The 27134-nt window shown below is 33.2% G+C and overlaps 1 protein-coding gene across 17 annotated transcripts in view; it reads right to left on the bottom strand.

Annotated features, from left to right (window-relative positions):
• BIRC6 (baculoviral IAP repeat containing 6) overlaps positions 1–27134 on the bottom strand; it is a 230751-nt gene that overhangs the window by 51594 nt on the left and 152023 nt on the right. For 16 of the 17 annotated variants that reach the window (XR_004806282.2, XM_025454221.3, XM_025454229.3 and 13 more), the window contains 4 exons: positions 26084–26384; positions 23723–23940; positions 19337–19501; positions 18102–18270 (listed from right to left, as the gene is read on the bottom strand). Coding sequence is in view for 16 of the 17 variants with exons in the window: in XM_025454221.3 (XP_025310006.1) it covers positions 18102–18270; positions 19337–19501; positions 23723–23940; positions 26084–26384 (853 nt within the window). In the remaining variant the exon portion in view is untranslated. The remainder of the gene's footprint in view (positions 1–18101; positions 18271–19336; positions 19502–23722; positions 23941–26083; positions 26385–27134) is intronic. The other variant, XM_035700798.2, reaches the window with a different exon arrangement.

Raw genomic sequence — 27134 nt, 5'->3', positions numbered from 1 at the left:
TCAGATGATTTTTATTTTTATTTTTTAAATATTTTATTTATTCATGAGACATACAGGCAGAGGGAGAAGCAGACCCCCTGCAGAGGGCCTGAAGTGGGACTCAATCCCAGTACCCTGGTATTATGACCTAAGCAAAAGGTAGATGCTCACCCAGGAGTCCCTATTTATAAGTCTTAAAATCAATTTATTGAGGCATAAGTTACAATCAATAAAATGAACTAATTTCCAATGTGCCTTTAATGACTTCTGACAATAAACATTCTGGTGTAATCACTGTCCAGATGAAGATACAGGATATTCTATCATTCCAAACACTTCTCCTTAGGCCTCTTTTCTCCTATGGCCAGCTTCAGATAACCACTCCTATGCTTTCATTGTAGAAAGCAGATAAACAGCAGAGAAAATCAACACCACCAAATTGGTTTTTTAAAAAGAAATAGAAAATCTGAATAGCCCCTTACCAGTTAAAGAAACTGAATTAATTAGAACTCTTTTTATTAAAAAACTGCAGATGGCTTTACAGGTAATTTTTATCGAACACTAAGAGAAAAATCATTTATTATTAATCTTGTTGCATCCTTCAGAAAATAAAGGAAGTGGAAACAACTCATTTTTGAGGACAAAATTAACCTGATACCAAAATGAGACAAAGACATCACAAGAAAAAAGAAACTATGAATCAATACTTCTCACAAACATGGGAAAAAAATACAATAAAACACAACTAAGTGGGATTTTTTCTAAGAATGCAAGGTTTACTTAAATGTGAAAAGTCAAGGTAATGAACATATTAATGGACAAAAAAAGAAAAGCCATTATGAGCAGATTAGCATAACAAAATTCAAAACTCATTTATGATAAAACTTTAGCCAAAACAGGAATAGAAGAAAACCACCCAACCTGATAAACAGGTTCTATAATATCCCTACTTCAGTCATCACATTTAATGGTGAAAGAATGAATACTTTTCTCCCAAAGTCACAACTCCAACAGCATGTAGACTGTACAAGAAAAGAAAAAGGCATACAAATTGGAAAGAAATAAAAATGTCTTTAATGTACATGGCTTGATTACTTATACAGAAATCCTAAAGAATCTAGAGGAACTAGTTCGTGAGTTTTACACAGTAGTGGGATATCAGGTAAATAAATAAAACTCAACTGTATTTTAATATACTAACAGGAAAATGAAAAATTTAAAAACTACCATTTACAATTGCATGAAAAATGGAAGTGGGATAAATTTAACATAAATTTAAGAGTACATAAACACTACTGAGAGGCATTAAAGGAAAGCTAAACAGAGATATACAATGTTCATAGATCAAAGACTCCATACTGTCAGTTCTCTCCAAATTGATGTAAAGACTAAATATAATTACAAACAAATTCCCAATTTGCCAAATGACTTTTGTTGGGGGTAGAAACTAACAAGATGGGCAGCCCCTGTGGTGCAGCGGTTTAGCGCCACCTGCAGCCTGGGGTGTGATCCTGGAGACCTGGGATTGAGTCCCACGTCGGGCTTCCTGTATGGAGCCTGCTTCTCTCTCTGCCTGTGTCTCTGCCCCTCTCTCTCTGTCTCTATGAATAAATAAAATCTTAAAAAAAAAAAAAAAACTAACAAGATGACTTTAATATGCATATGGAAATTTAAATGCCCTGGATAATCAGAAACAATTACAACTGAATTTTAATTGCCATAGATTACAAATTTTATAATTAATGCATCTAAAAAGTAAGTAAACTCTTAGAGACAATTAATTAGCCCAATGCTCACCTTTTCAAACTGTTTGGCAGGACAAAGTAACAAAAAGAAACAAACAATACAATGATATTTTGACTAATGAATTCCCTAAAGGCAGAAAAATTCTCTGGTAAGAACAAACCAAAAATAGTTCATAAATCATACAAAGCCTGTTTGGCTTAAAAGCTAAGACTGGCAAAAACATTTCCACATAAAATTTCTATTCATTCCAGCCCATATAAAAGTTACAAGGGCTAAGCTAATAAACTCTGGTGTTCCAACATTAGTCTTTCTCTCTTCTCCATTTTGGTAGAAATAGCTAAGCTTTTTAAATTCCAAGTAGCTCCATACTTTTATCTTCTATAACAAATCTAGATGCCTGTTCATACTTCTAGCTATATACATACAATTATTAAAGGCTACTGATAGCCATTTCTGGAGGGTGGTAGATTAGGTAATCTATTTTTACTTTCTTCTTTGTGCTTTGAGGGATTGCTTAAGTTACTCACGGCATGCACAAAATGATGTCTTAGATTTGCTTTAAAACAATCTACTATGTTTATATATGTGTGTGTCTGTAAAGAATTGAGTGAGGATATAAATAAAAAAGCATGGCCAAGCTTTAACCGCAAATGAAGCTGGGTGATGGAGCTCATGGAGGTTCATATTGCTACAATCACTAGTTTTCCGTACTTTGAAGTTTTCAATAATAAAAGATATTATTAAATTGTCATAGTCATAAAGGGCAAAAAGCCTGAGAAATGTTCCAGATTAAAGGCAACGAAAGAGGTTATGTATGTAACATATGATGCTAGATTAAATGGTGGAAAAAAGCAATTTTTTTCTTTGCTATAGAGGACATGATTGGGAAAAATATTTGTGAATTAGAGGATTAGATGGTTGTATTAGATTATTAATTTTCTATATTCTGATTACTATAATGTGGTTATGTAGTAGACAGCCTTTGTCTTTTGGGAAATAAATCCTACAACACTTAGGGGTAACAGAGCTATAATGTTCCACAATTGGAAAATGTGTATATATGTATAAAATTTATGCATGTTTGAAAAAAAATTAAAAAAATTTATGCATGTTTTTATGCATGTATATATGGATAAAATGAAGGAAGGAAATCAGTATCAAGCTTTTATAAAGATGTACAGAAATGGCTACTCAATGTTACCGGCTAACATCTATGGAGTACAAGTTAAAATCTGGCAAAACAAAAAAATAAAAAGACACACACTTTTAATCACCAGTTCTAGTAATTCTAAAAATTAATCCTAACAATAAAATTATCAAGGTTACCAAAATTATAAAAGCAAAGGAATCAGTTTGTGCTTATCAGTATGGAGATGATATAATTACTAAATATCAATTGTGTGGTCAAAAAATGATGTGCCCTATGATGTATTAGAACAAATTCCAAAGTATGTAATTTGAGGGTGGGGAGAAGCAGGAAATAGAAATGGGGTTGTATGCTATAGAGCCATTTTGGTAAAATATAATACAAAACAATAAAAAAGATAAGGAGATGTATTCATATTTACTTGCTTTATACACACACAGGATCTCTATAAAAATATAAACAATTAGTAATAATGATTTTATCTAGGGAGCTCAACTGACTGGCTATGGGACAGTCAATAGGAAGACATCTATTTATTATGATATTATCTTAAAGCTTTTGAATTTTGAAATAAGAATACTTGGCTAAAGAGTAAGTATATAGTTTAATATTTAATAAAACTGACTTACAAGGGAAAAGCACATGAATTTGTATATTTAGATAGGTGCTAAAATTACTTTCAAGAAATTAATGGATGTACAATACCCACTCTAAAGGTACAGAATATTTAATTAGTATGAGAGCTTAAAAAATTTTACTTCATTTATGGCACTTCAATTTTTCCCCCTAATTGGCATGATAGCATGAATTCAGTGGACCTAACCCGCTCTGCAGTAAAACTGATAAAAATTCTTTTAAAAAAAAAAACAAAAACAACCCACCACTCAGGGTCTCTGGAAATGGCCCTAAGAGCATACAAAAAACTGAGAAAAAATTTATTGAAGAAACTCTACTAAGACAAAGAAAGAAAGAGAAGAGTCTGTAGTAATTGAACCAAAATCCTGCTCCTTTCCTCTTTTCAGATCAGCAATCAAGAAAATCCACTCCAGACTGGTAGAATCAGCGTTCCATCTCCCCCTAGTTGGAAATAGAAGATTATCTTCCCAAGAAGTGGGAGATTTCAGCTTTTGTCATCCTACCATTGGTTACTTGCTGTGGCTAGGTTCTAGGTAGGTATTGCTAAGAGTTAGATGCTTCCTTCTGTCCTGGCCCCACCCGGGACAGAGGACTCAAATAAATAATTCTGCGAAGGTATATAAATGGCCAATGAACACATGAGAAGATGCTCAAGATCACTAGTCTTCAGAGAAATGCAAATCAGAACCACAATGAGATACCTACCACTGCACACTCACTAAGATGGCTGTAACTAAGCTCAGGTAATAACTTACTAACATGTAAACGTGCACCTCCACTCCTAGGTACATACCCAAAGGAATTGAAAGGAAGAACAGAAAGAGATATTTGTATGCCTATTATTGTAATGTATAAGCATTACTCACAAAAGGTGTAAAGAACCCAAATGTCTGTCAACTGATGAATGGATTAGCCAAATGTGGTAGATATCCAGCCATGATGGAATATCATTGTTATAAACAGAAATCAAGTACTGATAAGAACATCAATGAACTTTGAAAACATTACAATAAGCAAAAACAGCCAGTTAAAAAATCTTTTGATCCCATTTATATCAAATGTTCACAATGATCAATTCTATATATAGAAAGAAAGTTAATGGTTGCTTAGGGCTAAGGGGTGGTGAGAGGACACCAGGATGACAGCTAAAGGGTATAGGATTTCTTTTAGAAATAATAATGAATGAATGAATGAATGAATGAGATAAAACTATTCTACATGACTGTGGCAATGGCTGTGCCTATCCATGAATATGCCTCAAATCATCAAATGGACACTGTAAGTGGGTGAATTGTATAGTAACTTATCTTTCAACAACACTGCCATGAAAACCTTTATATTTTTAGTTAGTACTTATTCACATGATTATTTTCTTCAACTGCTTTATATTATTACTTTGCACATGAGAAAAAGAAAACAATAAATTTTATAAACATTTTCCCTAATGTGTTGTTTTAATTTTCAAACACATGAAAACATAGACATGAATACAACTTATACAGCCTCTTTCAACGTGGGTCAGCAAAAGAATGAAGCTTCAGAAAAGTCTTCCTTCTTCCATTAAAATTCTGAATAGCTTCCATTTCTACATTTAAATATTTGAAACATTAGAATTTATAATGATATAAATGTAGCCAGTTATCCAAAAATTTCCATTTGTACCATTTTATAAACTCATTTAATAAAGTACTGCACTTTTTATTCTTCCCAACCTGCTTCTACTTAAAATACAAAGAGAAACAGAACAGAGCACAAATCATCCCAATAAAAACTCCAGTAAGTTATTTTGTGGATATCGGAGGATTCTAAAACCTATACAGAAAGGCAAGACACTCAGAATAGCCAAGACAATATTTAAAAAGAAGTCAAAGAACCGCTACAACCAGACTCTAAGACTTACTATAAAGTTATAATAATCAAGATACTGTAGTATTGGCAAAAGAATAGACAAATAGATCAATGGGACAAAAATTCTACCAAAAATCTGTGCATGAAGGTTTATAGTAGCTTTATTCATAACTGCCAAAGCCCAGAAACAATCAAGATGCCCTCCAAAGGTGAACATATAAGTAAACTGTTGAATATCCAAGCTATCAAGCCACCAAATGACATGGAAGAGCCTCAAATACATGCTGCTTAGTGAAAAAATGACAGTGAAAGAAGGCAGTGTGAAAGGTCATATACTGCCTGATTCCAACTACGTGACATTCTGGAAAAGGAAAAACTTGGAGCTGTAAAAAGGTTAAGTTGTTAGAAGAGGTTTCAGGGGAGGTGAGGGAGGCTGGGATGAATGGGGAGAGAACAGGGAGTGTCTTAGGACAGGGACTCTATTTTGTATGACACTATAATGGTGGAATGCATGACACTACGCATTTGTCAAAACCCACAGAACTGCACAAAACAGAGTGAACCTATTATGAACTACTGCCTTATTTAAAAATGATGTACCACTATTACTTCATCCATTGTAACATGTACCACACTAATGCAAGATACAAGTAACGGGGCATTAGGAGGAGAAGAGAGAGGGAGTAGATGGGAACTCTGTAAACCTACAACTGCTTTTAAAAAAAAAAAAGGTATATTAAATTAAAAAGTAAATACATAAAATTATAGTATTTTAGAGAAAATTATACAAGAATATTACTAATTCAAGACACAATGATTTTCAAAAAGTAGTTAAATGGTTGCAAGTTATCAAGAATAGCAGGGAAAACCACAAAATGAGAAGCTACCTGTCCATTTTACGGATAATGCTGAGGACAGCCTGGATTGCTAAAACTCATGTAAGAGGAGTCAGGGGAAAAAGACAGGAAAAATTTACTAGTACTGTATGAAATTTCTTTTGGATCTTTGGATCTAAAAATAAATGGGCATCGAGAAAATAAAACACCTCTTTTAAGTAAATGAAACTGGGTATTTCCTCCTATTCAAATGGCATTTATTTCATTTAATTAAGTTAGTAGTAGTAGGAAGGGCCAACTGGGAATCTTAAATTTTTTTTTTTTTTTCTGGGAATCTTAAATTATGAAAATAAAGTATCTTCTCCTCATATAAGGAATGGAAGCAAAAGCTGAGGAGACAGGAAAATAAGCAATGGACAATGAGACTGAGGAGAGTCCAAACAGTGTGAGACATAAAAACTTTGGGTCTGGGCAGCCAGGGGGGCTCAGCAGTTTAGCACTCCCCTTAGCCCAGGGCTTGATCCTGGAGACCCGGGATGGAGTCCCACGTCAGGCTCCCTGCATGGAGCCTGCTTCTCCCTCTCCCTGTGTCTCTACCTCTCTTTCTCTCTCTGTGTCTCTCATGAATAAACAAAATCTTAAAACAAACAAACAAACAAACAAACAAAACCTTTGGGTCTGATTTATAAAGAACTTTAAATAAATCTCATTGCTGCATCCTTTCTTATGCATTTTGCACTTAAAATGTCAAAGTTTTGTATGTTTGCATTTTTTCTGGCAACAATTAGTTACATAAACAAGTGTGCTCATCTTAATGTCGAAATCTAAGAGCTATTAACACATCTGGCAATCTATACTTATGTCTGGAACGTGGAACATGGTTATTAATACCTAATTTTGCATTATTTGTGTTTTTTAAAAAAATATTTCCAAATATAACCAGAGAGGAGAATTTGGAAAACTAAGGAAAAGCTAAATTATGTTCTCTTTTTTTTCAGATATGCACTTTTAAACTAACATGGATGGGTGGTCAGTGAACAAAAGGAGTCAATAAATAAACTCTTAATGAAAACCTGCCTGTTAAAACACAACAGAGCAACGTTTCAATCTTGAATTCTTTAATCCTATTTTTCCCCTGAAGAGTTGCATCAGAAAACCCTTAGTTGTCTTGATACTTTGATCCTTTTTATGCACGTGCTTCACTGTTATGATTAAATGTGACCAGCTGATAGAGAAAGAGGAGAAGGACAACACTTCTGCAACACCATGTCTGCAAGGGTGGCTTATTGCTCCTTTATTCAGAAGTAACAGTGTGTGTTCAGTGACTGCTTACTACATGCAAGCAAAGTCACTATCTTCCTGATGCTCAGATATTTCCTGGTTGCTGAATTATGCAATGCCCGAAACAGACCTTAGAATTTTCAACAACTAAGGATACAGGTGTGTGATATCACTATAATTATTCCAGTAAGAGAATTTTTTTTTTTTTTTGAGAAATTTTCTAATTTAAAAGTAGTAATGAGGGGTGCCTGCCTGGGTGGCTCAGTGGTTGACCATCTGCTTTCGGCTCAGGTCATGTTCCTGGGTTCCAGGGCCCCCAAAGGGACCCTGCTTCTTCCTCTGCCTCTCTCTCTCTCTGTCTCTCATGAATAAATAAATAACATCTTAAAAATTAAATTAAAAAATAAAAGTTGTAACTAGTACTAGAGTAAAATTCTCATTTTCTATACTTGAAACTATATATATATATATATATATATTTAAAGGTTTTATTTATTTATTCATGAGAGACATATAGAGGCAGAGACATAGAGGGAGAGCAGGCTCCTCACAGGGAGCCCAATGAGGGACTCGATCCCTGGGCCTGGGGGTCACACCCTGAGCTGAAGGCAGATGCTCAACCACTGAGCCACCCAGGTGTCCCTAAAACTATATTTTAACAGAGAAAAAGACATTCAAATGACTCAAAAGAAACAGAAGAGTTTTAAGATTCATCAGACAAAAAATTCCTAAGAAATAACCATAAATGTTAACATTTTTGCGTGTGTGTGAAGCTTGTATACGTTCAGCATGTATAAAAGCTAAAGTAATTCTAAGAAAAAAAATGAAACACATTTATCATTTGCTTATTCCTGGCAGAAGCTATCAATTTATACAGAATAGTTACAGTGAAATTTACTATGGATTCCTAATGGAGAAGACTCCTCCCTCTGGATGACTTGAAAACATTTGCCATCTTCAGTATGAAGCCTATTCAAATTTTTTCACTTCTTTTTCTCTGAATACAAATAGAAGCTCTCCACAATAAGATCCATTCATCACTACCATGAACTAAAGCAGGATATCTGATAACACTTTATTCCTGATGCAGTGAAGAGTAAGGAAAACATCTCTTTTATTTGAAAACACTGACATTTAGTAATTTCGTTAAAATGTGATTATATGTGGATATCAGACAAAATGACAATAATTCACATTAAATATGTCAGTTTACATATACATAAAAAACTCAAAAATAAATTTATAGCTACTAAATACAGGATAATATATAAATGGCAGAATCTGATATTTGCCTTTTCATTACATTTTCTATTCTGTTGAACTGTTAAAATGGTAATAGATTTGAAGTTCTACTAAAATAACTCATCTATCATTTTGCATCATGTCAACAGACTAAAATAGAAATGCCTACTGAAAAATTATCCAAGGAAAATATGGTAAATTTATTTACTATTTTTCTATGTTGAAAGATATCTTTCCTAGAGATCTGTTTCATAGTTTTCTTTTTTTCTAGACCAAGAGATGTTCTGTCATTACTGTAACAAAAGACGTTAAAAAAAAGAAAAGGAGAAAAAGAAGGGTCTATTTTGGCCATATTAGGCATTACTGGGACGGCACTTCATCTCTTGTTAATTGTTTTTGTGTATGTCTATGTAACGCTCTGGTGGTTTTTTTCATGCAGCCTGGGGCTGCATCAGGAAATATACAGCTGTCACAAGAATGATTTCTAAGCAGATCCCTTAAAAGTACATTTCCTGAAGATTATGACACACATTCTAGGGTAAGTGCCTTGCTCTAAGCACAGCAATAAATATAAACAACAAAGATTTAGTGCCAGAAAACATACAAGATTTGGTAATATAAACAAGACACAAGGGACACCTGGCTGGCTTGGCTTAGTAGGTGGAGCATGCAACTCTTGATCTCAGGGTTAGGAGTTCAAGCCCCACATCGGGTGTAAAGATTACTTGAAAATCAAATCTTAAAAACAAACAAGACACAAAAGCAAAAATGCCACACACATTATTCTAAATATACATATTGAATACATTTTATTTACAACCAGTTGCATTTAAATGTATGTTTTCTTTAAGCCAACTAACAATCTACCTAATATAGGATAGGAAAATTTAGTCAGAATGGGAAAGAAGATGAACAAAATATACAGAAAATATTAGTCAGCATTAATAAACACTGAATATTTTCAAAATGACATCTTCTTTTGGATTTATATATATCCCAAAAGAAATGCATGCTTTATAATGATTTTTTTGGTATGCAACTGTAAGATTACATTAACGCTACATGGAAAAAGCATCCAGTTTTTTCCTGATCAATCTTCAGTATGTGTTGGCTTTCTCTACTGAATTTCAGTAATAAAAAACAAAAACAAAATAGAAGTTCACCCAAAGTGTAAAAACCTCAACTCAATCTAGTAAAATATTTGTTTATAGAATGTTGATTTAAGTGAACTTAAAACTAATGTGAAAACTAAACAAATTCATTATTCAAATATTTAATTTTCAGTTAAGGAATTTATCTCCTTATTTTGCCTAACTTGAAACATAAAATCATTCCCTATGACACATATACAAAAACAAAGCAATCAGAGATCCTTAAATTATTTCTCTGTGAATTATATATCCTTTCAAGTATTTGAATACTAAAATTTAATCCCTACTTATTTGCAATTAACAAACCCACAAAGTAAGGTGATAAATGTGCCTATCTTGAAAGATAATCACATAACAAATTTAATATAATTGGTAAACGAATTTATTTAAAAGACAGTTCTTCAACAAAAATAGTCAATTTTTTTGTACAGATCTGATAAATTTGATTTTTACAAAATCCTTCCTAACTAAACTGTATTTCCTCCTCTAGAAGATGAAACTTTAGAAATTATACTTGAGTAAAATACAGTTAAAGGAAAAAGGCTGAAATTAACATTAGGTACAGAAAAGACTAATTTTTTTTAACCAGAATATCCTTAAATTCTCATTACAACATAACTACATAAACTTTTCAAAAACTATTCTTTGGTATTACATATTAAAAACAAAACATAGCTCTGCATTTAAGATTCTCGCAAATGAAATTACTGAAAGGACATCTTAAGTAAGCATCATATTTATCCATTAGAAACAATTAGAAGGTGTTTTACAGCAGAGCTATGAATTTCATACAGTTAGCACTAACTCTATCATATATAAGTGCTATAATGGAAATATCAATGAGTTCCATACAAATATATTGATAAAAATAACTTCTGCACCTAATAATTCATATATAATATTTAATCTTCCTTGCAATTTTCCAATTATTTAATTTATTGAGTTTAGACTCCTCAACCAAACCTTAGCCAACAAATTGTTTTGGGGATTCATGTGTTGACTTTCTCTACTAATATACCTAGATATTGTGAACTGTGACGCAAGTTGGCAGTTCAGTCAGCAACTAGACAAGAAAAATAAATACAGAGAAACACACATCAAAGTATCAAAGACTGCCAGCAGAAGATCAAGGTACGTATGTTTTTTACACAAGTCAGGGCCAACTTGTTCTATTCCAGCGAGAGGGGCATTCCACCAGGGATCTCGTTTTTTCCTCTCTCTCTTTCTCTCTGAAATATTTTATAGTTTCTCAATGTAAACCTAATTAACTGTTTTAGCCAATTCCTTTATTATGTTTTTTTTAAGTATTCCTCTATTTATCATATAAACATCTAGTTCGTGTAATATTTAATCATATAATAGCAATACAAGCAGCATACATTTGAAAGCAAACACAACTTTTAATAGATTTACAATTTAATTATTGAGAAGAGAAATATACACATACAAGTCAAGTTGTTTATAGAAGAATTGGAGAGTTATATTTCATTTGGAAAGTTGGTTAGGTAGAATTACATTAAGCAAATTTATACTATAATGGGACTACAATGGAAGAAGTAAAAATACAAGCATTAGATACACTGGCAACTAATAGGAAGGGAAAGATCACTTTACTTTGGTTAATCAAAGAAGGGATCTCTGACATTGCAGATATTTTATCCATACAAAATTGTACAAATCATATCAAATGGAAGCCCATTTAAATTTTAATTAAAGCAACCAAGTCCCCCTCCTTTAAAATTTACTATTATTTAACAGAGTGATGTATTCTATACCAAGGAAATATATTCCCATATATGCCTTGATAAATGTAAGAATTCCAGATAAAAGGAACATTTGTTGATGAACGCCTATGAGCAAGACACTCCAAGTGAATACTAACATGATCAAAATATGGCACCCTGTACTCTTTTACCAAGAATGAAATGGTAGATAGGTCCTGGCAGTATCTTGTTTTTGAATCTTCTGTAGAAATAAATACACTAAATGCAGGCAAGCAGACCAAATATTTTTGTACTCCTCATTTCTTTTTTTTTTCTTTTTAAATATTTTATTTATTCTTGAGAGATAGAAATAGAGATAGACATAGACATAGACATAGAGATAGAGAAGGGAGGGCGGGGGCAGAGACACAGGCAGAGGGAGAAGCAGGCTCCATGCAGGGAGCCCAACGTGAGACTCAATCCCAGGTCTCCAGGATCACGCCCTGGGCTGAAGGCGGTGCTAAACCACTGAGCCACCCGGGTTGCCCTCCTCATCTAATTTTCAAGAAAACTGGGGCCATATTATAACACAATTTGGGATTAAAAACCAAATGACATGCAACTCTACTTAGCAGAAGAATCTTTTAAAATTTTAACCCTTTACTGATAGACTGTTTATTAAAATAGTGCAAAGAAACATACATAATACAACTCAAAAATTTCGAAAAACTATTACCAAGAAAACTGTTAAGATATAAAGTTAAGTACTATGTCATAATGGCTCAATAATTTCTACTTATTTGTTCCCAGGCAATGTATATCAACAAAATAACTTTTCAAAAATGATGATTTACATATTTTCTATTGATAAACCAATAGCTTTTCTTCTTTTTTAAAGATTTACTTATTCATGAGAGACAGAGAGAGACAGAGAGAGAGAGAGAGAGAGAGAGAAGCAGAGACATAGGCAGAGTGAGAAGCAGGCTCCTTGCAGGGAGCTCGATGTGGGACTCGATCCCAGATCCTGGGATAACATCCTGAGCCAAAGGCAGACACTCAACCACTGAGCCACCCAGGCATCCCAAACTAATAGCTTTTCATGGTACAACCCTAATTTAATCTCCAAGCTCCCAAAGAACAATAGGCCCTCCTGAATTTGCTGCCTTTAAGACCAAAAAGATGGGTACAGGGTTGGGGGTAGGAAGAGAAGATTGTACATTTACTTTATTTGTACAATTGTATATTAAATTAACTTTTTAGTAATAACTTCAGGTTTTAAAGAATGTGGTCATATTTAAATTAAGACATTTGCCATAACAAAATTAACTGTATTTTCAAATAGGATAACTCATGAAATTAAACTTGAGTTGACTTTTTGAGAAATATAACCAAAGATAATATACAATAAGAATTCTACACATGGAAAATCCAGTGTGAGGGAAATCAGATGGTGTAATACAGCTTGCAATAATGGGTTTTGTCCCACTTTAGCTAGCTATGGAACTACCAAACCAATACTGTGAAGATGAAAAAATTTTAATACAAATATATATCATTTAGCTAAGATAACTAGACAAGTTGGTAGGTACTCTATAATGTACCCAACAAAAAAGTCCTGTGCTTGTCTTCTCATTTCTACCTGTTTCTAACACAGCATGTTTATTTACTTCTCTTTTCCATACTGAAAAAAAACATTTATATCTTGCTTCAAAATCTGAAAATTTGTGGGGCACCTGGGTCATACAGTCAGTTAAGGGTCTAACTTGGTTTAGGCTCAAGTCATGATCTTGGGGTCTTGATATGGAGATGTCAGCTCCAATGCTTAAGATTCTCTGCCTCTGTCCCTCCCCTTGGGCCCTGCTCTTTTTCTTTCTCAAATAAACAAAATCCTTAAAATTTTTTTTTTAATTTATGAGTTTAATAACGGCCAAATTACTGCTAAACAGTTAAGCCTGGAGAAATGAATAAATTTCTTTGGATTTTATTTTTGTCATTTGTCCCTTCCTCATCTGTAAATTGGCAGGGACTGAACAGGAAAATTCAAATTTTCCTTTCTGAAACTATATTTACCTCCATGCTATGAAACCAGCACTAAAATGGTAGAGATTTTATTACACTTTGATAATTAATGGCAAGTAATTTAATGTGCTTAATGATGCTGCTTTCTGAAAATAGGAGCATGTCATTTTCCAAAATGGCACCAAGACAACGTAAGGGTGAGGAACCCTAAAAGTAACATTCTACATTCATTAACGTTTTTTTAAACCAATATTGCTAGCAATGAAATAGGATCCCCATCTAGTGGCCAGCAGGGTAAACTGCATGCTTAAAGAGCATAACTAACATAAATGTTAATTAACCATGGCTTGAGAAAAAATGATTCTTGTTTATAAGGGTCATACAGCTTTCAAAATAACATGGCAATTTGAAAAAGAAGTTAAAATGAACATATTCTTTATACAAAGATTTTCCTATCTACCTAACTACTTTTTTAAAGAGTTTTTATGATTTCTTTTAAAATTGATACTGGAATAAAACATTTAATTCACTTGTTTCAATTACCCACCTTGAAGCTCTGGCTTCAGATTTACTGTTTTATAATTTTTCTAACAACTCTCTTATAAATTTAGCTCACTGAATTAAGTTCTTTCAAGAAAAATTTAAAAATACATACACAACACTGCTTGGTACACAGAATTGACCAACAGAGTAATGTCACTGATTTCATGTTAATCTAATATACAAAACCATTTAACAGGTATCTTTATTTTACTTAGCATAAAAAGAACTTTTTAGGCTTCAAACATATTCAACTGTTTTAAGTAACTGGAACCATGCTATAACATTTGACAAATCTGATTAATTTAGCTAAATATGAAGACTTATACTGCCCCTATGATGCTGCCAAACCAAACACTCCAAAAATTTCTCCATTCTTTCACTTATAACAAGCTTCTACATCTTCGTCTCCATGCATTTTCAGTCCAAGAGAGAGGCCAATATATGAAAAGGTTATAGTAGGAAAACTGCTATTAGTTTATTAAAAATTCCTCCTGAAATAGTTAATTCACACAGAAAAAGAAATATTAGCATTTTCTCCTAACAATGATAAGTCTGTATGAAGCTCCAGATAAATACACATTCATAAGAGAGCATCCAGTAATTTTTAAATTTTACAAATTAATCTAAACATAACATACTGGGTAAATAATGCAAAGCCATTACTATGCTATAAGTAAAAATGTTGAGAATTACTTATTAACCAAATGTAACAGGTATCATGACTAAATACAGCCAGTACCTCTCTCTGGAGAACATGATCACTGTCTCAGTTATAGAACTGTTACAAACTCAATAATGGAACACAGGTTGTCCTTTCCCCTTAAGTAGTCAGTATGCACTCTTCATGCTGGTGATAATTTTGCAACTGCGAGTACTCTCTTTTTACCTCTGATGCAAAGATGTACACAGTTAAAAGTGCAGATCAATCACTGTGTGCAATTACTGTTTATCAGTATGGCCAGCATATCGTTAATTGCTTAAAATTTCTGGCCAATTCTTAAACTTCCACCAAAATAAAACAGATTTATAGCTAACCTGCTACAAAGCTAGCCTTCTAAGAACTTGAAGTCTTCATTAAAAGAAACAAGGAGGGACGCCTGAGTGGCTCAGTGGTTCAGTGTCTGCCTTTGGCTCAGGTCGTGATCTCGGGGTCCTAGGATCAAGTCCTGCATTGGGCTCCCTGCATGGAGCCTGCTTCTCCCTCTGCCTGTGTCTCTGCCTCTCTCTCTCTCTCTCTGTGTCTCTCATAAATAAGTAAATAAAATCTTAAAAAAAAAAAAAAAAGAAAAAAGAAAAGAAAAGAAACAAGGAGGAGCAAATTCTGGTATTCATGTCAATCTTTAATAGTAATTAAGAAGAAAAGTTATAGGATTTCAAAGTACCTAACTAGTACATTAGGAACTGCAAAAGGACAAAAAGGAGGTAGGAAGGTAGTTAAGAAACCACATTCAACAGTCAATGGCAGGCCAATGAAAAAAGTAGGGCATACACTACTTTATGTTTCTATATTTTGTCTTGTTTGCCTATTGTTTAAAAACACAGAAACAAAATGTGTACTACTTGACTACAGCTCTTAAAAGAGCCTATTGCATCATACCTGTGTTTTTGTATATTACCTGCTGGTGATGTAAACAAACCATCTCTTGAATATAATGTCTCAAGTGAAATTATTAGCACTGTTCTCACACTTAAATACCAACTTGCCAGACAGTCTATGAAATAAATGGTGTACCCTGTAAAAATGTCAGTATTATGAAAGACAAAGAAAAGCTGGGAACTGTTTCAGATTAAGAGAAGAAATATGACAAATAATGTAGACGATTCTAGACTAGATACTTTACCCTATCCCACCACCCAAAACTGCCAAAAAATAACAGTCTATCAGCAAATGATAAAACTGGAAAATGGACTACAGATTAATTTTCTAAAATTGGAATTTTACCAACTTCCAGGAAAAATGACTAAATACTTTGTTTAGATTTAGATTTTAAAATGCTCTCTAGAAAACATTTTAACCAAAAGAGATTATAAGTAACATATTTACCAATACAACATTAAACTATATTTTCTTAAACAATTCATATTTAGAATATTCTACGTAAGCATACTTTTCTCACAAACTAAAGACCAAAATATATCACAAACTCAAGAATAATTTTCTCTGATCATCGAAAACATCATTTAAGAGGCGTGCTGCCAAATGATCTGACCTATTCATCTCAATTAAGTCACTTTTAATTAATTTATCTTACAGTATTATTTCAAAATAATTTGTTACCACACTCAAATATGAATATATCAATTCCAATTATATCACAGAAGAAGGTACCAGATTCAAGCACATGAAGCTAAACCCTGGGCTAAAACACATACACACACACACACACACACACACACACACACACACACACCTTTTAACTGGTAAATAGTCACAAAGATCAAACTCTGATTTGTCATATTAAATTTCTAAAATAGTTCCAAGATACAGTATCAAAGTCTCTGTAATTCCACATGGTTACTAAAACCAAAGTTAATAAATCACAGTTTACTTATTAATATACACTTACCAGAAAATGTACCTTACATGAATGAATACATTATTTTAAACAGTAAAAGTAGGTAACACTGGATTTCCTTGACCCTGAACCATAATAAACATAAAAGCTCAGTGTAATATAAAGACTGAATTACAGAACAAGACAAATTTTAAAAATTTTGAGAGGATATAAATTTTCAAAGTGAAGTGATTAATAAAATAATTTTAATGTGGAAGAAGATAAAAATCTTATCTCACTCTACTATTCAATTTCTCTATACAGTCCAATATTAAATTTTAGAATCAACATCTACAACAGTTTAAGTACTTATAGCTCTCTAAATATTTTACTTAAAAAAAATATACTGTGTATTTCACACCTACTTTTAAAAAAAGATGAATGTGACGTATGAAACAGGTCAGTGTAAAGAAAAAAAATCAACCTAAATAATCTATCACTTCAACATTTTTATGAAGAAATTTTAGGTAACTAGAAAATTATATGCTTTTAAAGCCTAATCATCTCCATGATAGTAGAAGATAAGGGGCAGCTACCACTTTTGAAATAGAAATACCTTTTCCATTCATCCAACCATGCATTAAACTGCTCCAAGCACCAAATAGACTTCAAGACTTATTCCCATTACTTTTCTTACTTAGTCTTCCTTAATAGTCTATTTAAATGTGTAAATGTCTATTTTCATAAGTAAGAATATGAATAAAGACAGAAGAAGCAGAGCAGATTGTTGAAAATAAAAATAAAAAACTAAAAGTTCCTGGCTAAAAGGAGATGTTAACTGTTTGTTTTCCTTGGTAATATGTGTAAACAAAATACAACTTTCAATTATTATTTAGGAAAAGAATACCAATTCTTGGGACTAATTTCACAACTAAGGTAAAAATAAACTAGTTTCAATTATCAGTTGCATACTGGCAAAGTACTTACAGTACTTTTATTATTGAATTTGTAAAAGCTAGTACTCTTATTATTAAGTATCTATGGATTAGAATAATTTATCTGCCTTTCTTCAAATTACCATCATCTGATATTGTATAGTGCTTGAGATAAACAAACATTAAAATGCAAAGAAGTTCAATCAACCATATTTAGCTCAGAATATGGTCATGAAGCTGCCAGCCTTTGCCCCATTATTTCTAGTTATACGTTACTTTTTTTTAAAAAGTACATTCAGAGGTTAAAACAAAGGGATAATGAAAACCTTGATTTTGTGTTCCAGGACAGGTCACAACACAGTTATCCATTTAGGAGTCCTTAAAAACAACTAAGTATCTCCAGAATAATTAAGAAATAAATCCATTAATCTCATATCTACATATACTGGGGAAGACTAATACCAAATACTTCAATTGTATCTTATTATTTTAATAGATTATAAAATAAGTTAACAAAGGACTAAGGAGAATGTAATTTACCTGAATCATTTCGAAGATAAGAGGACATAGCTGGGATGAGGCAAGACTGGCTGAGCAGCTCTAGAAGTACAGAAGGAAGGGCATTACTGTTCTGAACTCGACTCTCATGAGATGACTGGGCCTCTCCATTTATTGCACCACTCACAGGATTTATATAACTTGCAAGAACCTAAAAATAAAAATTGTTGGCTTTAAGTTGGATTTTAGCTTCACACACTTTAAAAGTCCACATTTTGTTATTCAGAGTACCAAGAGTTTATATTTTCAAGTCAGTCAATGTCTATCTTTTAAAAACAAGATATTTTTTTCTTCAGATCTTTAAAAGAGAAGGGTGTGCTTTTAATATGATGGTACACTACAGCTAGACATATAGAAAATAATCCAGCTAAGAACACATACTTAAAAACTTAGCAGCAGGGATCCCTGGGTGGCGCAGCGGTTTGGCGCCTGCCTTTGGCCCAGGGCGCGATCCTGGAGACCCGGGATCGAATCCCATGTCAGGCTCCCGGTGCATGGAGCCTGCTTCTTCTCCCTCTGCCTATGTCTCTGCCTCTCTCCCTCTCTCTCTGTATGACTATCATAAATCAATTAAAAAAAAAAAAAAAAACTTAGCAGCAATTCTGATATTATTTTATTGACTAGATCCACTTTACAGTTTGAGAGTGATCTTAAGAATTTCATACTAGAATGTGCCTATCACTATAGAATTGCAGAAAATAAGGCTCAAAGATTTGACCTATTTTAGTCAATTAGTTGATGCAGGGACTAAAGCTAATATTTAAACACCTCCCCTTCTCATATTGGTGCTGTGGGACTTTCCATACTTGTTCACTTGCCTGATTCTAGAAAAGTCATAAAACAATATGAAAAACGAAGCTATAAATCAGTAATTTTTTTAAGAGTCCAGATACAGCACTTTAGATGAAAAGATGACTAGAAGAAGTTAAAATGGTATACATTATCCAGTTATTGGAGAATTTCACCCTTGTCACTTTCCTCTCCATGAAGAAGCTGAGAGGGAGAAATTTATAGTCACAAGTAGAGAAGAACAATCTTTGTATAGTGGTATCTTAAATGTACTGAGAGCGAGGAACATAATGTTTTACAGAAATAGCTGAGCATGAGTTGGATAGTCAATACTTAAAACTCAATACAAAAATTTAAAAATTAACTATTTTATACAAATGCAAAAAATTTAACTGTTATCACTGAAAATATCAACTTTGTAAACATACCTGCAGAAGACAGGTAACATGTTCTTCTTCCAGCCTCTGTTTGGTTAAAGCTTGTTCCACATCCCATCCAGAAGCTGTAGAGCCTGTTCCAAAGCCAGTTCCTTTGGCCCAATACAGCTGCTGTTCTTCTGTTGATGTAGGGTTATGAGTGCTTGATACCTGTGGCTTATAAGAAAAAAATATGAAATATTTTATATGAAATATATGATAATATATGAAAATTTCTATTTGGTTTTATTTACCCTCAAAAACATTTATCAGTACAAATGAAAATAGTTTAGCTGCTAAACAAAATAGTCTGAAGACGGCTCAAAAAATTTAATAAAAGATTACTATGTGACCCAGCAAATCCATTCCTAGATATATAGCCAAAGAAACAAAAACTGATAAATAGGTCCATGTGTTTTCACAGTGAGATTTTCTTAATAGCCAAAAGGTCAAAAAAACCCAAATACTCATCAAAGGATAAATGTATAAACTAATTGTGATACACACACACACACACACACACACACACACACACACTAGAAATACTCAGCCATAAGAAGTAATGAAGTACTGATACATGCTACTTTGTGGATGAACCTCAAAAACATGCTAAGTCAAAGAAGACAGACACCAAAGGTAACATACTGTACCATTCCATTTACGTTAAATACCCAGAGTAGGTAAATACAGAGACAAAACACAAACTAGTAGTTGCTAGGGGCAGGGGGAAAATGAGAACAAATGCTTTATTTTAGAATAAATAAAAAATTTAAAATCTCAGTAAAAGATGGGATAAAGATGACAGAATTACTCTAAATTAAATAGAGAAAACAATGAAAGGAACAGGGATATGAGTCAGATCCCTTAGGATGAATCTAGTACAAGCATATCTTAGGAGAATTCTATAATGGTGTCACATGTTTTCAATTATAGTAAGCAAGACTGTTTCTATTTCTAGAAGGAATAATCCTCAATTTCTTTCTTATTCAGAATGTGATGTGTAGAAAAATCTCTTTGGCAAAAGAGGACATATTAAATGATGTGAGACAGAAGCAATTATTTAGAACGACTGGCTTTATTAACCTCAAACTCTGTAAAGGTTGATTATTATTATTTTTGAGGACCGTAAAATTAATTTTATAACAAAAACTCCCTTTTAAAGAATTTTCGTTAAATATATCATGTACATTCAAAACTAATTCGAATTAAGATTAGGTCATCTTAATTACATAATTAATTACAAGGGTAATTTAAGAGTAATACTAATATTTTTCATTTCTTTTTTTTTTTTTAAGATTTTTATTTATTTATTCATGAGAGACAGAGAGAGAGAGGCAGAGACACAGGCAGAGGGAGAAGCAGGCTCCATGCAGGGAGCCTGACATGGGACTTGATCCCGGGCCCCCAGCATCACACCCTGAGCTGCAGGCAGTGCTAAACCGCTGCGCCACCAGGGCTGCCCTTTTCATTTCTTTTAATGGGAATATTTTCTAAGGAAAAAATCATGAACAATACTTTCATAAATTGATCTGCAATTTGGTTTTATGGATCTATGACTGAAAATGTCATCTTTCACATTTCATAAGATAAACTGTTAAATGAATGACAATTTCATTACCATATAGTTAACAGATTAACATTATTGATGAAAAGTTATTTAAAAAAACTCTATAAAGTGTAACATATACAGAGAAAAAACACAAAACAAGTTTAATGAACTGCAAAAACTTATAACTGTGCAGGTCAAGAATTAGATCACTGTACATAAGAACTGCTCCTATTCCATTGCCTACTCATCAAACCTTCAATTTCTCCACAAAGTGAATTATAATCCTGATATTTATACACATTACTTCCTTACTTTCCTTTGCTTATAAGTTTACTACCTAAGCATGAAACTCTAGCCACTATAGATTCAATCTAATTGTGAACATCATATAATTGGAATCACGCTGTGTAGATAGTCTACTATGTGTGGCATTTTAGTTGTGGTTATGAAATGCATCACTGCTGTTACATGTAGTTGGCTGTAGCCATTCACTTTCATTACCTTATAGTGTTCCGTTTTATAGTAGATGATAATTTGCTTACCCTTTCTACTGTCTCATTATTTTATCTATCCTAGTCACTTTATATTATGACAAATGATGACAATATTTGGCATGGTGGTCTTTGGAATTTTACACCTTCTGATGGGTGTGTAATCATAGTGTATTAAAGGTCTTCATTTGTACTTTTCTGATAACTAAGAAACATATCATCATCTCACATTTATTGGATAGTTAGGTATCCCCTCCTATACAAGTACCAGCCTAACCTTTCATCTATTTTTCTTTTAGGTTTTCTGCCTTTTCTTTTTGTAATTTTGGAAGCTCTCCAAATTATTAAGAATATAAGTTCTTTATCAGATATACCCAAATATAGTCTCTCATATATATTTAAGGTGTAGTCTCCCATTCTGTGACTTCCCTTTTCTCTATTTTTTTTTTAAAGATTCTATTTATTTATTCATGAGAGACACACAGAGAGAGAGGGGGGTGGGGGGGGAGACACAGGCAGGGGGAGAAGCAGGCTCCATGCAGGGAGCCCGACATAGGACTCAATCCTGGGTCTCTAGGATCACACCCTGGGCCGAAGGCAGGCGCTAAACTGGCGAGCCACCCTTTTCTCTATTCTTAGTGATTTTGACGAAGAAAAGTTCTTAATTTTAACACAGTTGCTTTTTTCCAGCTTTTTTCCCTCATGGGCTAGTGCTTTTAAAAATATTCTTTTTAAGAAATCTTTGTCTACTCTAAGATCATAAAGGTATCTCTGGTTTTTGTAAAAGGGCATTGTTATATTTTGTATTACATATACAGATCTATCATTAGTTAAAATTAATTATTGCATATAGTGTACATTAAGGTTTAAAGATTCATTTTTGTTCCACAAGAATATTTACCTGATCCGAAAATCATTAATGATAAGATTATACTTACTCCATTATGTTGCAGTTACTGTTGTCATATCAGATAACCAAACACAAAGGGATTTAAGTCTCTATTGTTTGCTGGGCTTCTAGTCTATCCTTGTACTAATGCCACAGCTTAATAATAAATTTTGATACAGGATAGCATAAACCTACTAGGTATGCTGTTCTTTGAAACTCCCTTGGCTATTCTTGACCCCTTGCATATTCCCAAAAAATGTTAGAATTGGCTTGTCAATTTCCTTCAAAATAAATCTGAAATTCCATCAAACATAAAGATCACTTTGATAAGAAATACTATTTTTTAAAAATTTATTTGACAGAAAATTTATTGCACAAGCGGGGGAGTGGCAGGCAGAGATGGAGAGGGAAAAGGAGAGGGAAGGGTGGGGAGAGAGAGAAGTAGACTTTCCTCAGAGCACGGAGCCCAATATAGGACTCAATTCTAGGACCCCGAGATCATGACCTGAACCAAAGGCAGATACTTAACCGACTGAGCCATCCAAATGTCTGATAAGAAATATTATTGAACTGTTGTATTTTCTGTGCCCACGGAAATAAACATGAGCACAGACCTCAGTTTATTAAAGATTAGTATTTCTTTATAAAAAAAACTTCACATATTTCATGCATAAGTGTCTTGCAATTATTTTTTTAGATTCATTTACAGATATTTTCTTTTTGATGCCTTTCTAAAAATATCTTTAAAAAATTTCTTTTAGGTTATTTTCTGGTATACAGACGTAACTTAAATACTGAACCTAGATACTGTATCCTCATTAAACTCATTAATTATTTGGGGGTTTTCTAGAAACATAACCAAATCATCTTGAAATAATGAGGGTTATTTTTTTCTTTATTTCCCTTGTCTTACTGAACTGGCTAGAAGCTCCAATTCAATACTATGATTCACTAAAGTCCAAGAAAGAAAAGGATGAGAGATCAGGGTATAAATTCAGCATATTCTGGGAAGCTTCTCAAGCTACTAAATCTTTGTTTTTCAAGTAGATGGGTTTACTTATGGTTTTTTAAAAGAGCCTAATAGGGAAAAAAACAATTCACAGTTTCTCTTTTAAATACCCTTTTTTTTACGTGCACCTGGGTGGCTCAGTGGTTGAGAGTTTGCCTTTGGCTCAGGTCATGATCCTGAGGTCCTGAGATTAAGTCTCACATCGGGCTCCCTGTGGGGAGCCTGCCTCTCCTGCCTATATCTATGTCTTTGCTTCTCTCTCTGTGTGTCTCTGATGAATGAATGAATGAATGAATGAATGAATAAATAAATAAATAAAATATTTTAAATAAATAAGTATCCTTTGTTTTACAAGCAAAAAAGGAGTACACTGAAATATTATTTCAGGAAAAAAACCTATTCTGTACTCCATGTTTAAACTTAACTTTTTCATAATCTAAATAATTAAAACTAAACCCACCTCTGCTTGATTGAGACTAGAGTTTGGTACTCGTGGGGCATGGTGGCTCAGAGCAGAGAGGCAGACAAGAATGAGGTGTAGTGCTCCAATTTCCAATGCCATCCGCCTGAGAAGCACACCATCATCAGTTGTCAATGGTGTAGTACTAAACAAGCTACGAAGGACATGGAAAGGAAGAGTTGGAAGCACATTGGCTGATGGAGACTGCAGAATATGACCTAGATTAAAAAGAAAGACAACATTAAAACTATTTAAGAACATAATAAAAAACAATATACAGGGTTAGAAATTAATAGTGATAACATAACAGACAACATGAAATATATTACTAAATTTATTAAAAACCCGAAGACAACAAATAGAATAATACCTGAAAATTTAATAAGTGTCTGGAAAAACTCTAAGATATCATATATGTAAACAAAAGTAGTTGAAATATATTTATATGTTAATTAATAGTTATAGACTATGTTGAGATTATTATAAACCAGAAATTAAACTAAAACCTAACAACTAAAATAGAAGCATTGAAAGTTCCTCACAACAGTATAAAGATAATCTGATTGCCTTGGGAGTAGTTTCAACCATGAAAAGGTAACAAAACAGTAAAACTATTTTGTTTGGTCTGTAACACAGTTTTCTATTACATCTAGTTAGAAACGAATGCTAAATGCAAAAACCCAAAACCAAAAACTACTGCTATATGAATGGTGGATGAGAAAACCACCTCAGAAATGGATACCAGAATTACACTTTTTAATAAACAGTCATTGAATATTCACTAAAAAAAAAAGGTGAAATGGCATAAAGGCAATTTTCTGCTAAGGGTTACACCTATCATTTTGTAAGAGTGCCAAAATACCATTTACCCTTCTATCTACTTAAATTATAAACAAAACAAAACAAAATAAAAAAAAACAACAACCCACAGATCAAGTAATTAGAAATTCCTGATCTGCGGCGCCTGGGTTTTAGCTCAATTAACAGTCTGAGCCACAGAGTCTGCTTGAGATTCTCTCTCCTCCTCCCTCTGCCCTTCTTGCTCTTGTTCTCTCTTTTGCTCTCTAAAATAAATAAATAAATCTTTAAAAAAAATTTCTGATCTATTGAAACAGGTATATACAATTTATATATGAAACCAAACAACTAAGATTACTTAGTACACAGAAGTTATAATTTAGTAAGTTATTACAATAACATTTAAAATAATGTTACCATTTTTAAAGAATTCCATCAATATGAAAATACAAAAGAAAAGAATGTGGGTTTTTTTTTTTTTTTTGGTAAAATATGTACTTTGAATATTCAATAGCTTCAGAGTTACAGGATCGGCAAATAAATTAACATAGTTTTATTAAATTAAATACACTTGTAGTAAGGGTTTAATATTCTAACTGGCATGTTACAGATTTCAACTCTAATCAAAACCATGTGACTTTAAAATTAAGAACAATTGTTAATTTTCAAATGGAATGGTCATTAACTGAAGAATCATAGGTAAACTGAAAATCTACTTGCTAGGCTACCCTATATTAGGACTCTTTAATATTCCCTTAAAATTAACAGCCCAAGGGAAACTGCCATAGCTTTTTATTATTATCCTGTATTATTATATTAGAAAATAATTATTATGTAAGTTTATTTTCCACTTTCTATTTAGTCTAAACACTCCTTCGATTCATTTTAAGACAGACTGTCATGATATCATGACTTGGTTCATACATTTTAATAGATCTTCATTACTATTCAGAATAAAATCTGAAGTTCTTAATAATACTTCATGATCTATTATTAATCATAGCTTTTCAAATGAGCTCTCAGTGCTTTTTATGCAAATTGTCATCTGCTAACTTATCCTCTCTCATATATAATCTAAGCACATAAACACTGCTCAACTCATCTTTCTAGCTCATCTCAGCCCAGACTCTGTCCTTCCAGGCCCTACTAAAAATTACTATGCCACTGTATTCATATAGCTGGGTAGTAAGGAAGCAGTTTCATACCTCTGAGCCTTGATAATACTGTACCTCTCCCAAGTCTTTTGTATGCTTATATATATTGCTTGTTGCTACTTTTGGAGAACATTAGCTACATGACGGCAGGATCTAAAGAGCTGCTTCATTTTTGACTGCCTCTGATGGTATCCAGCAGTTTTATAACCAGTGAACACATTTTGTATGAATAAAAAAATGAAACTGAAGATTTTTTAGGCCTTGCTGTATGTATCATTAGAATGAAACTACCAACACAAATCATATAGCAGTTTTACTATGAAAGAAATAATGAATAATAGGCACTGCTCTGAATAACTTTTACACAACCTACCTATGTTTAATTTCATTAATAATTTCAAAGACTTACTTCCTTCTCCATCATCTGTCACTCCCAATACCAGTCGAAGAAGGCACTGGGCGTGTTTTCTCTCTTTCAGTAGCACTTCAGCATAGCCCGGAAGACGAAGAAATAATCCAAAAGCAGCCAAAGAATGGGCAGGTATGGGAGACATAGTCTGTACTGCTGATTTGATAGGTGGAGGTTCAGCTGCAATGGTTTCTGGTGCTTCATAAACTAATTCCCCTGATTGCTCAATTGTCACCCATTCAAACTGATCGCTATCTTTTGGCTTTTCTTGAGTGGTTGAAGTTACTACCGGAGCACTCACCTAAAGAAAAAGAAAATATCTGCTTGGCTATTTGTGTGTTCAACATCAGGTTCAAATTAAAGACTTGACTTTAAATGATCTCCTCAAAATAGAGGAATAAAAGGACCAATAAAGGGACATGTTTTTAAAAAGCTCCCAATCATCAGGAATTAAATGATATCATGAGCATGGTGGTATCTGATAAGTACCTCTACTTTAAAGTTAGATACATACATCCATACATTTATTTATTTCTAGGTAAAGTTGCTGGTTTATCCTTTCTATCAGTTAAGAATCTATAGACAGTCTTTAAGACTATGTAAATATCTTGTTTTTCCTCCAAACTTCAGTTAGAATTAGCACTTTAAAAATTCTTACCTAAAACAATAATTACTACAGTGGTTGCCAAATAGTGACTTTCTACCGTTCCTTCTACATTTATTAGTTGGCCCTGAACTGCAAGTAAAAATGTTCCCTTCTTCTCTATTCATTCATTTATTAATCTCTAACAGTATAGAACTCTAGGGTTCCCTGCATATAGATCAGGGTGGATCCTAAATCAGTGCCAGTTGTCTTTATAAAGAGAGAGAGATACAAGACAGATGGCTGTGTGAAAATGTAGGCAGGAATTGGACTGGAGGAGCTACAGGCCAATGAAAGCCAAGTGCCAGCAACCACCAGCAGCTGAGATGAGACGGATTCTTCCCCAGAGCCTGCATGGGGCCCACGGGTCTTGCAACAACCTCATTTCAGACTTAGAGATTCCCTACC

This window comes from Canis lupus, chromosome 17, assembly GCF_003254725.2.
Source record: "Canis lupus dingo isolate Sandy chromosome 17, ASM325472v2, whole genome shotgun sequence".
Classification (NCBI taxonomy): domain Eukaryota; kingdom Metazoa; phylum Chordata; class Mammalia; order Carnivora; family Canidae; genus Canis; species Canis lupus.
The sequence above is the reverse complement of the archived record's forward strand: the minus strand, read 5'-3'. Positions and strand labels throughout refer to the sequence as shown.